The sequence below is a fragment of the Ovis aries genome, chromosome 3 (assembly GCF_016772045.2).
Source record: "Ovis aries strain OAR_USU_Benz2616 breed Rambouillet chromosome 3, ARS-UI_Ramb_v3.0, whole genome shotgun sequence".
Taxonomy (NCBI): Eukaryota; Metazoa; Chordata; class Mammalia; order Artiodactyla; family Bovidae; genus Ovis; species Ovis aries.
Genome location: NC_056056.1, coordinates 220,332,208 through 220,344,222, shown reverse-complemented (window position 1 = coordinate 220,344,222; position 12,015 = coordinate 220,332,208). Strand labels below are relative to the sequence as shown.

The 12,015-nt window shown below is 44.1% G+C and overlaps 1 protein-coding gene across 4 annotated transcripts in view; it reads left to right on the top strand.

Moving 5' to 3' along the window:
• EFCAB6 (EF-hand calcium binding domain 6) overlaps positions 1-12,015 on the top strand; it is a 266,713-nt gene that overhangs the window by 111,993 nt on the left and 142,705 nt on the right. For all 4 annotated transcript variants that reach the window (XM_042247852.1, XM_042247853.1, XM_042247851.1 and 1 more), the window contains exons 11-12: positions 6,511-6,618; positions 8,865-8,970. In XM_042247852.1, the coding sequence (XP_042103786.1) occupies positions 6,511-6,618; positions 8,865-8,970 (214 nt within the window). The remainder of the gene's footprint in view (positions 1-6,510; positions 6,619-8,864; positions 8,971-12,015) is intronic.

The window sequence follows — 12,015 nt, the reverse complement described above, 5'->3', positions numbered from 1 at the left end:
AAACTGTAGCGATGTTAGCCATGGGTTTCTTGTAGATGCCCTTATTAGGTTAAGGGATTTCCTTTCTATTCCTGTTTTGCTGAATTTTTAAAACTGTGTATGTTGATTTTTGTCAAATGTTTTCCTGCATCTATTCTGATGATCATGTACTTCTCCATTATTCCATTAATATTGTGAATTACAAGGACTGATTTTCAGATGCTAAGCCAATTTTGCATCCTGGGATTAAACCCCACTTGGCCCTGATAGATTATCCCATTTATATAGTGTTCAGTTTTATTTGCTAAAATTTGATAGATTATCCCATTTATATACAGTTCAGTTTTATTTGCTAAAATTTGTCAAGGTTTTTTTGGTATCTTTTCTTCATGAGTGATGGTTTGTCTCAAGTTGTCTTTTCTTATAAATGCATTCTGAGAGGGCAGCACTGGCCTGGGAAATGTGCTGGGACCTGTTTCCTTCTCGTCTGTTTTGTGACTGGCGTCACAACTACTGCTGCCAGCACTGTTACTGCCCCTACTATTGCTACCATTTTCCTTAAATGCTTGATAGAGCTCGTCTGCGAAGCCATTTAGCTTTGAAGTTTTCTTTAGGGGACTGTTTTGAATTACAAATTCAATTTAAAAAATGAATATAGAACTATTCAAGTTTTCTGTTTCTTCTTGGGTCATTTTTGATAATTTGTGTTTTTCAACAAATTTCATTTCATCTTGGGTTTCCCTGGTGGCTCAGAAGGTAAAGCATCCGCCTGCAGTGCGGGAGACCTGGGTTTGATCCCTGGGTCAAAGAGATCCCCTGGAGAAGGAAATGGCAACCCACTCCAGTACTCTTGTCTGGAAAATTCCACGGACGGAGGAGTCTGGTAGGCTTCAGTTCATGGGGTTGCAAAGAGTCAGTCATGACTGAGCAACGTCACTTTCGTTTCATCTTAGTTATGCCTGACACTCTTTTTATTCCTCTCTGAGGAGCCAGCGTCTCCATCTGCTATCATTTTTGTCCAGCCTGAAGAACTTCCTGTGCTGAGGAATATGTGTACTGACTCCAGATTGGGAAAGGAGTACATCAAGGCTGTCTATTGTCACCCTGCTTATTTAACTTCTATGCAGAGTACATCATGAGAAACGCTGGGCTGGAGGAAGCACAAGCTGGAATCAAGACTGCCAGGAGAAATATCAATAACGTGAGACATGAAGATGACACCACACTAATGGCAGAAAGCGAAGAAGAACTAAAGAGCCTCTTGATGAAAGTGAAAGAGGAGCATGAAAAAATTGGCTTAAAACTCAACGTTCGGAAAGCTAAGATCATGGCATCCGGTCCCATCACTTCATGACAGATAGATGGGGAAACAATGGAAACAGTCAGAGACTTTATTTTGGGGGGCTTCAAAATCACTGCAGATGGTGACTGCAGCCTTGAAATTTAAAGACGCTTGCTCCTTGGAAGAAAAGCTATGACCAACCTAGACAACATATTAAAAAGCAGAGACATTACTTTGCTTTCAAAAGTCTGTCTAGTCAAAGCTGTGGTTTTTCCAGTAGTCATGTATGGATGTGAGAGTTGGACTATAAAGAAAGCTGAGTGCTGAAGAATTGATACTTTTGAGCTGTGGTGTTGGAGAAGACTCTTGAGAGTCCCTTGGACTGCAAGGAGATCCAGCCAGTCCATCCTAAAGGAGATCAGTCCTGGGTGTTCTTTGGAAGGACTGATGCTGAAGCTGAAGCTGCAATACTTTGACTGCCTGATGTGAAGAACTGACTCATTGGAAAAGACCCTGATGCTGGGAAAGATTGAAGGCAGGAGGAGAAGGGGACAACAGAGGATGAGACGGTTGGATGACTTCACTGACTCGATGGACATGAGTCTGAGCAAGCTCTGGGAGTTGGTGATGGACAGGGAGGCCTGGCATGCTGCAGTCCATGGGGTCACAGAGAGTCGGACACGACTGAGCGACTGAACTAAGTGTACTAAAGATGGATTCCCTCAGGTTTCTCTTATTTAGAGAAGTCTTCGTTTCTCCTGCATTTTGGAATGACGCTTTCTTAGACTGACAGCTCTGTGTAACCGTTCTTTCTTCCAGCACTTTACTGTTCTGTTCCAGTCCTCTTGGTTCCGTTGTTTAGAATGAGAAGTTGTCTGTTAAGCAGTCGTCCTCTCGTGTGTGATGACTTTCTTGTTGCCCGGACTCTCAGCTTTGTGACTGTGGTGTGCCTTGGCCTGGCATGTTTCAGGCAGCTACTGCTTAGTGTTCACTGGGCATCTTAAATCTGTAAGTGTATATTTTAATCAAATTTGGGGGAAATTTTGGCTCTTATATCCTCAAGATTTTTTTTTTTTCGTACCCTAGTCTCTTTTTTCCTTCTGTGACTGCAATTACGTGTATGTAAGACTGTCTTATGTCTTTGAAGCTCTATTCATTTTATAAATACATGTGTGTTCTGTGTTTGTCATATTTGGTGGTTTTGGTTGATTTGTGTTTATATTCACTCCTTCTCCCCTCTGTCTTCTCCATTATTTTGTTAATTCCATCAAGTGATTTTTAAAAAATTTCGGGTAGTATTTTCATCATTCTAAAATTTCTGCCTAATTCTTTTTATTATATCCACTTCTCTGTGAGATTTCCTATCTTTTGACTCCTTTATATCATTGATGATGCTTATAATCATTGCTTTAAAAATTCTTATCTGATAATACCACCATTTGGCTTATTTGGGATTCCTCTCCATTGACTTTGTTTTTCTCCTTACTAATGTTTCATTTTCCTGGTTTTTCATGTTCCTGCAATTTTAGATTCTGTCTTAGAAAGTTTGAATGTTAAATCCTGGAAACTCTAACTTCTGTCATAATTATTTTTCAATGAGTGTTGTTTCTTTTGTTTCGGTAGTTGAACTGAAGCTGCATATTCTGTTTCTGGGTGGCAGTTGTGATTTTAATTCAGACCTTTTGTGTTCAGCTACACTTTTTAGTAGGTCCTGATCACGTGAGATTCAGAAACCAGCCAGAAATGTGGTGGGACAGAATTTGGGGATCTCTCTCTAGTCCCTTCTTTTTTCCAGGATTTCTGTTTCTCTCTAGGTTTATAATTTATCTGGGCTTATTAACCTTCTAGTTTTCTAAGCTACAAAGACCACTTTTTTTTTTTTTTTTTCCTACTGGTGCCTTTGCTATCCCTCATGTTACAGTACCCTAGCCTGGGTTAGATGCACTGAAAATATTCTTACAGCTCCTCTCTTCTCAGCATAGATCTCCCACCAGAGTTCACTCTTTAGTTGCTTTTATGTGACATGCTTAGTTGCTCAGTTGTGTCTGACTCTTTGCAGCCTCATGGACTCCAGGCTCTTCTGTCCATGGGACTCTCCAAGCAGGAATACTGGGGTGGGTAGTCATTGCTTTCCAGGAATGGAACCCTGGTCTCCTGCACTGCAGGCAGATGCTTTACCAGCTGAGCCACCGGAGAAACCCCTACAGTGCTTTTAGGTGGCCGCTTTTGGCATTACACTCAGAGCTCGTTTTGATTATCTCTAAGAGGATTGATCCAGAAGGATCTTACTCCACCACTACTGGAAGAAGTCAAGTTAATATTTTCATATTAATATGAATTTGTAAAGCATTTTATGTTTTAAAAATATTAACAATTTGTTATGCATCATCATGAAAGATAACTTTGTAAGTCTATTGTTTGGTTCAAACTTTTAATATTTCTGATATACAGAAATTTATTATTTTGATGTGATTAAATAAGTTTGTGATTTCTTCTCTTAAGTTTCATTTAAAAATCCATTGTCATTCAAATACCAGATAAACATACACCTAGTTTTTTTCTTTTTCCAATGGTCCTAGTTTTTATGTTTAACTTTTTAATCTCTTTTGAGTTTATTTTTTTGTAGTTTATAGATTGATATTTTTCCCAAAGAGCAAGGTAATTTCCTAAACATAATATATGCAGCTGATCGTATTTTTAATAGTAGTCACAATGTTTCCAATATAGAAAATTAAATTTTAACTTTTTAATTTTCACCTTTAAATTTAAGGTGAAAATATATAGCATTAGCAAACTATCAAAATAGTGCTTGAAGTCTGGAAAAGAAATTTGAGTAGGAAAGATGAAACTTTGTTTTCTATGTTAATAGCAAGGCATTAAACCACTGTCACAACCTACTTGTTGTGCACCTGATGAAATCACTTAGTCAATCAGATGCTCTCTTTCTCATAACCCCATACATGGCACTAAGAGCAGAATAACCAATCAAGCATTAGCTGGCATAAAGTAATCATAATTGAAGTGCTGTACAAGTGTTAGCTGCTGCTGATTCTGATACTTAGGTGGTGATAAATGCAATAAAGGATAGAGGCATGGAGCTGCAGGGCAAACAGCCCTGCCTAGGAAAATAAGGGGAGGCTTCCTTGAGAGAGTGATGATTAAGTTGAGGCTTGCAAGAGGAGCAGAGGTAACTACCTAAAGTGTGGGAGATAGGGGGAATGTGGCAGTTAGCAAAGGCAGCAGTGAATTTAAGGAACCTGCGGCAAGAAGAGCACGAGCGCTCTGAGGAACCTAAGGAGCTGGGAGCAAGGGGCAGCGTGGTACGGGATAAAGTTGGAGGTGTGAATAGGGTCAAACTCTGCAGGCTGCGCTTACTGAGGGACTGTAATTTTTGTCCTAAGAGTAATGGGGAGTTGTGGAAAGATTTTAAGCAAAAGAGTGATCACATTTGCATTTCAAAAAGAGCAGGCTGATTATAGAGTGTGAAAACATTTCAGTGGAAGGCAACAGTAAGTACAAGGAGACCAGTGAGATTATCGCAAAGATTCAAGTGAGGAAAGATGGTAGCTTGGCACCACACGAGGATGTATGAATGGATGGACAGTTGGGTGGATGGGTGCAAATGTAAACCTCAGTTGAGATGGTAGCACTACAGTCTTGCGTGTGCCTGTGTGCTAAGCCACTCAGTCGTGTTCAACTCTGCAACCCTGTGGACTGCAGCCTGCTGGGCTCTTCCCTCCAAAGGATTCTCTAGGCGAGAACACTGGAGTGGACTGCCGTGCCCTCCTCCAGGGGATCTTCCCAGCTCAGGGACTGAACCTTCGTCTCTGACGTTTGTCTGCATTGGCAGGCAGGCTCTTTACCCTGAGCACCACCCGGGAAGCCCACTGCAGTCTTAAGGCAACTTCAGTTTGTTTCCCACTGTCCCTTTAAATTTCCTCAGTTGGATTGGTCCTTTTCCCCCTGGATGAAAAGTATGAGCAGACTTTGATTTTTCTGGTTTGTCTCGAATCACACAAACAGCCCCAGCTTACTAGTTGCAATAGTTAGCCGCAGATCATGGTCAAAGCTGTAGACCTGATTTAAATGTGAATCGTGTTCCCAGCCCAGTCAGGGCCTGCTGGGGGCACAAATGGCCTCTTCCCCTCTCCCCACTTTGCACTTCTCTTCCTTCCCCATATAGCACACGTGGGTTCTGACTCCTCCAGAGCGGGAGTGCCCAGAGGAAGGAGAGGAAAAAAGGGGAGCAGGAATGTTCGTACTGGATTGGCTGTCCTGTGAGCTGGAAACTGAATTCTCTGGGCCTAGCAAGTGTCTTTTGTCTGCAGGCGCTTCCTTTCAGGAGAGCTCTGGCTGGGTCTCTGGGTCTCACACTTGGCTCTCACGTCTGCAGTTCTTTGATGAGGGCAAATGCATCTCCATCTCAGCTGATTACTTACTTCTTCCCTCCTCGGCCCCTGGGAACCTGGAGATAGGGAAGGAAAGCCTTACCTTTACTAAGGTCCGTTCATTCTTCCAAGTGGCCTTCTTGGGTGGGACCTGGATGACTGTGTATTTGTGTGTGCTCTCCCGCGTGTGGCCCATGTGAGATTCACAGGAGATCCTCCGTGTTATATCCCTGCCGACTCTGAGAGTAAGCCAGCAGTCTTGCCAACACCCACTCTGCCCGCTGCCATTTTCGGTCAGCGGCTGAGCAGCTCATCTCCCGTCTGCACGATTTCTGTTCTCTGATACACAGGACCCTCCGTGGCAGGAGCGCCCCGGTAGCACACTTCTTCCCACAAGGCTTGAGATGTGGGTACACATTGTCCATCCTGCTTAAATGCTGGGCTTGGGGCTCTCTCAGACATAGCTAAAGCTTTTCATCCCAGATTTTCTCTCTTATTCCTCTATTTTCTGGACCTAGAACAGGAACATCTTGGGGCTTTTATTCTGCCTACCACTCCAATCGAACTCTTCAAATAATGAATTTGAAACAATTATTTCTAGTCTAATCCCTTTGTTTCTCCCTTCAGTGTATGCTACTGTGAACAGAATATAGAGATATGGAGATGTACAGTCAGTTTGTTTTTTCCTTGCTTTTAAAAAATCAATTTACAGTAGTATTTTACTAAATTATTTTGTTTACCTTATATACAAAATTTCATATAAATTCACCACTGCCATTTTAGTTCAGTAGTAAACACCTAATCCATGAAGTGTTATAGAAAAAATTGTTTAAAATACTATCTTTGTTTTTTCTAATCCAGATTTGGACTTAAAACCACCACTAAAGTCAATTGGAAGCAATTTTTAACATCATTTTATGAACCTCAATATGAAGGTAGCAATAAAGCTCCCTTGACAAAAAGAAATAGGTATGTAAAAGAAAAAAAAACCCTAAAGTTTGGTTACACATATCATAATATGCAAAAGGTTAGAGAATATTTGAATTACTTTTTCTTCATTTATTGAATGACAAATTAGTCTTCATTGAATAATTACAGACTTTTACATAATAATGTATAGCTTAAGCTGTAAGGTAGGTATAATTATTATTCCAACTTCTAGATGGCAAAAAGAGACATGAAGGGGGTCTTCACTAGATCATAGCTTCGTGAGTCATGGAGGCAGAATCGGAGCCTAAACATCCTCAGTGCAGACGTCCACCCCGCCAAGATCAGTCTCTGAGCGTCAAGTACTCCTTGTGGAACTGGGTACAAGCGTGTGACTCCTACATGCTGTATGGAAAAGAGCAATGTACGCTGACTTCCAGCCGCACTCTGCATGGCGCATCTACTGTGGATTATTTGCCTTGAGTGCCATTATTTTCATTTTCATTCTAATGTCTGTTATACCTTGAGATGTACATTATCACATAAATTGTGGTAGGGGCCCCAAAACATAAAAACCACTTAATAATATGACATTTTAGCGTTTAGACTCTCACTCCAGGAACTATTTTGTTTGTGTTGATGTGCACCCTGTATTGATTGCCCGATATGAATCTTAAGGAAAAAAAACAAAACAAAACAGCCTTTATAACTTCAGCACATTCACTGAAAGCACTACGCTCTATTGTAAAGTGAAATATACCACAGGGTTAATTCCCATTTCACTAGCTCCAGTCCCTGTCTCAGGGTTTATGAATATTTAATGAACTGCCCTGGTCACCAGCCTTCCAGGTATTCAGAGCCCCTCGCCGCATGCCACGCCTCCCCCCCCCCCCCCCCGCCCCGGCCATACAAGCAGTGCTGTGAGTTCGTTTCTTAAGTGAAGTTACTTCTGTTTCTTTATAGTTTTCTTGTCCCACAGCACCTAGTTCAGGACTGTACAAATTAGCCTCTGAACTTTATTTACTTTAAAAAAGTAGTTCTCAACTGGGCACCGTCTTGGCCCCCCAGGAGACATTTTGCAACGTCATGGGACATGTTTGGTTGTCCCAGCTGGGGCAGGGGTGCTACCACTCTCCACTGGATGCAGCCCGGAGATGCTGCTAAACATCCCTCAGTGCACAGCATGGGACCTCCACCCCCTCTCCCCTCCTATCCCCGCAACAAAGAACTGTCCGGCCCCAGTGCCAGTGGTACTGTGGGAGATAAAACTGATGCAAACATACCCATTCATGCCAGTGTGTGTGGTCTTCAGAAAAGCCAGGTTCCAAGTCACACGAAGAACGCAGACCCAGCATTTCTGCTACCTCCTATGTTCCGTAAAAGTGGTGGCAGGGGTGTGTGTGTTTGTATGTTCTCGTACAACTGGAAAAAGCTAAGACAGCTGTACAGATGCAGCAGTGAGCTCCCCTAAATGATCTGAGAGATGTTCAGAGCCAGTCTGGTTCACCGCCATTCTTTATTTCGTGGGACATGTCAAACCATCTAATTGAACCCTGAAAAGGGATGCTGGCAAGTATACATTGCCAGGAGGTTCTTCAGCCTCCCCTGTGATCAAAATCCCCGGTGAAGCTGGCTCTGAGATCCCCGGTGGGTGGTCAAACGTACATGCAGGCTGCTGGCCCTGATCTCAGGGGATGAAAGCAAGAGGCAAGTAAGGGAGACGGGCCTGATGACAGAGGTGGTCATGGCGGTCATGCCGCTGTCAACGGTGAGGGGCAGCTTGTGAAGGTCGACGTCCCCACTGTCCCAAAATGAAATGTGTGTCCTCAGTGATGATGTGGGCGAGTGGGCTACAACACGCTGCCTCTACAAGGAGGTGCTGCTTTCAGCAGTGATCTCAACAGTGATCAGTTTGTTCTCAACCATGATCTCGGCGTCTTTCCTGGTCTATTTTTGAGACCAAAGGCCTGAACTGGCCTGACGGCTGGCCACAACTATTTGGCAAGGGGAGGGGAGAGTGATGGGGCTGCAAGACTAATTGATGCCTGTGGGAACTGCATGCAAGCTGGCTCCCTGATTAGGTACCACGTTGACTGAGTGACAGATGGGCCCACACGAGCATGTGACACTTTTTGGAAGAGGAGCCATCCAGAAATAGAGCGTTAGTATAGATGTTGTTAGGGTAATTTTCTTTTCTTTTCTTTCTTTCTTTTTTTTTTTTTTTTTTTTTTGCATTAACAAAGGGTCAAGAACATTACGTGATTCCTGTCTTTCTCTTAATTTTGTAGCATCAACTTTAGAAATCAGGTTCATAAGGAAAACATTATCACGAAGTTATTTAGACATGAAGATCACTATACATCGTTGAAGAAAGCACTGCTGCTCATCAAGTCTGTAAGATTTTGAAACTCTGGTGAAAAACTCCCTGTTGCGAGGAAGGCTAACACTCAACAGGACCAATAAAAACTGTATACTCATTCATTTATCACTCAACAACTATTTTTGAGCTCCCATTATATGCTGTGGGCTTCTCAGGTGGCTCAGTGGTAAAGAATCTGCCTGCAATGCAGGAGATGCAGGTGTGATCCCTGGGTGGGCAAGATTCTCTGGAGAAGGAAATGACAACCCACTCTAGTATTATTGCCTGGGAAACCCCATGGACAGAAGAGCCTGGTGGGCTACAGTCCACGGGCTTGCAAGAGTTGGGCAGAACTTAGCGACTAAACCACCACCACCATTATATGTTGGCGCTTATTCTGAGTGCTTAGGGATGCAAAGCCTGACGTCATGAGCTGGGTCTAGTTGGGAAGATAGGGGCCATAAAGCTTACTGCAATGTAGTGAGATGAATGCCAGGGGCTGAGAACAACATGCATCAAGACTGTTGAGGATGGAGTGACTCATCACCATTAGCTGTATAATTAAGGACCAGCCTTGACCTGTCAAGCTTTCCTCCCATCCCCACCCTAGAGTTTATGGGTTCGTAACCAACTTGTAGCCCTGAACGGGAACATTTTCTTAGTCCCAAAATAGTCTGTTTAACTGCTTACCTGTCCTGCAAAGGGAGGCTTGTTCATGATTTTGCTTTAAACATTAGCTCCTGTCCCACTTTCACGTTCATTTTAGAAAGCAGCATTTGGATGCTTTTGGTTCAGAGCCATGTCTCACAAGTTAGTTATTTACTGAGCACATCCGATTACTGAATCTCTAGTAAATAACCAGGAGTGCACTGAACTACTTTGCCTCAGGCTCAAACACAGAAGAGTCCCCTGGCCTCCGTGACCAAGCCCGCCACCCAGGGACAGTCTCCGCTGTGGGCCGGGCTCGGGGGAGGCTCCCAGGGCCTAGAGGAGGGCTCGTTGGTTCCGGTTTGCGCTTCGCTCTGGAGGCCGCAGCTGCACGCCTCTGTCTGTCTAGAATGCTTCCGCACAGTGTGGATTCCAAGCTCTGGGTTCTGCTTTGTCCAGAGGAGATGCTCTAGCTGGTGTGCCAGGCACAGTTTATCTTCATACCTACTGGCCTGTTCTCTGAGAACAGCCAGGAATAGGGAACCCATTCTACATGCCAGGCTCTGCCTCCAGTGATTTTTGTGGTGTCCACTCATGTTAGCCTCTCAACACCTCTGTCAGGCAGGCACTGTTGTTACCTTCACTCGATCCTGTTTGTTTCACCCTCATTTGCTGAGGAAAGGAGGCTGGGGGGTGAGTGCCCGGCCTGACGCTCCCCCTGCTAATGAGCGGTGGGGCTGAGATTGGAAGCAGCTGCCCCCCACCCCCCCAGCTGGCGCTCTTCCACCCTGCACTGAGCCGCCCATCAGCACTTACCAGGCCGCTGCTTTAAGATAAACGAAGGCTCCCATGTGTTCACCCCCCTCAGCTTTATTAGTATATTGAAGAAGTAATTTAATTAAAAACGGTGAAATCTTCACCTCCGCTAATGGAGGGCTGTAATAATGCTTACTGAGCCAAATCTCAGTGACTTAACAGTCCCTGATGCACCTCTGGACAAATAGACTGGTGAACGCACACAGAAGGTGGGGATTGAGTGTCTGCTCCGCGCCAGACTGAACCCACGGGTGAACAAGGCCAAGTCCCCACTGCCGTCGAGCTCACCCTCCGGAGTATCGCAGGAGAGCCACAGCCGTCACGTACCGGGAGCCACAGAGGCGGGGTTTCCAATGGGGATCCCCCCACCCCACGCCTGCCAATCATTTGCCTGGGTCTTGGCCACATTCTGGGGCCTGGTAGGAGAAGGAGAGCAGAAGGAAAGAGCCAGCAGTGGGCACGGAATGGCATTTGGCCACAGAGGTCGGCCCTGGGAAGCAGGACCCACTGCTGCCGTAGAGAAGGATGCAGGATTGTTAGAAGACAGGCTTTCAGTCTGCTCCAAGTCACACACCCCACCAAGCCGTGTGTGCTGCCTGAGTATGCCTCTGCGCTCGTGCCAAGTGGACCCCCTCACTCCGCTGACGTGCATTTAAGTCGGGCGCAGCTCATTTTCTAGCGCCCAGAAACAGTTTGTGCCCTGCCTGCTCATGTGCTTCATTCACAGTGCGGTCATCTGCAGCTCGCATGATACTATGGGTAGAACGTCCCAAAGAACCTTCCAGAAATTATTAGGATTCATCATAGAATTGAGAAGGCCATTGGATACAGGGTCAGTATACAAAGATCAGTAATACTTCTATAAACTGCAATAAGCAATTGGAAAAAGAAGTTTTAAAATATTATTGCTAATAATCCTTTAAAAAAGAAACCCCAAATACCTGGAAATATATCTAACCGAAAATGTGCAAATCCTCTGTGTTGAAGACTTGGCAGATTGCTTATACACATAGCCACCTGCTACAAACTCAGGGTGTATAGAAGGAAGACATGCTTCTCAGCTCATTCTCTGAGGCCGATGTTACCTTGATACCAAAGCCAGATGAAGAGATCACAAGAAAAACCACAGACTGATACCCTTCATGAATATAGTTGCAAGAATTCTCAAAAATATTAGCAAACCGAACCTAGCAACGTGTAAAAAGAATTAAATGCCATGGCCACACGAGGTTCATCTCAGGATGGCAAGGTTGGTTTAACTTCCAAAAGATCAATTATCATCACACACAATAGAAACAAAGGACAGATCTGCATGACCATAAATGCAGAAAAAAAAATTGAAAAATTCAACACTCATTCACGATAACAACTTTCAACCAACGAGGAATAGAAAGGAAATTTCCTAACCTGATAAAGGGCCTTTATGATAAACCCAAAGCTAACAGCATAGTTGGGCTTCCCTGATGGCTGGTAAAGGTTTTGCTTGCCAATGCAAGAGGCAAAGATCTCAAAGGTAGGAAAGATCCTACCCAGGGATAGGTAGGAAGGAATTGGTGATAGGTAATAGGTGATAGATAGGAAGGATAGGTGAGAGGGAAATGGCAACCTACTCCAGC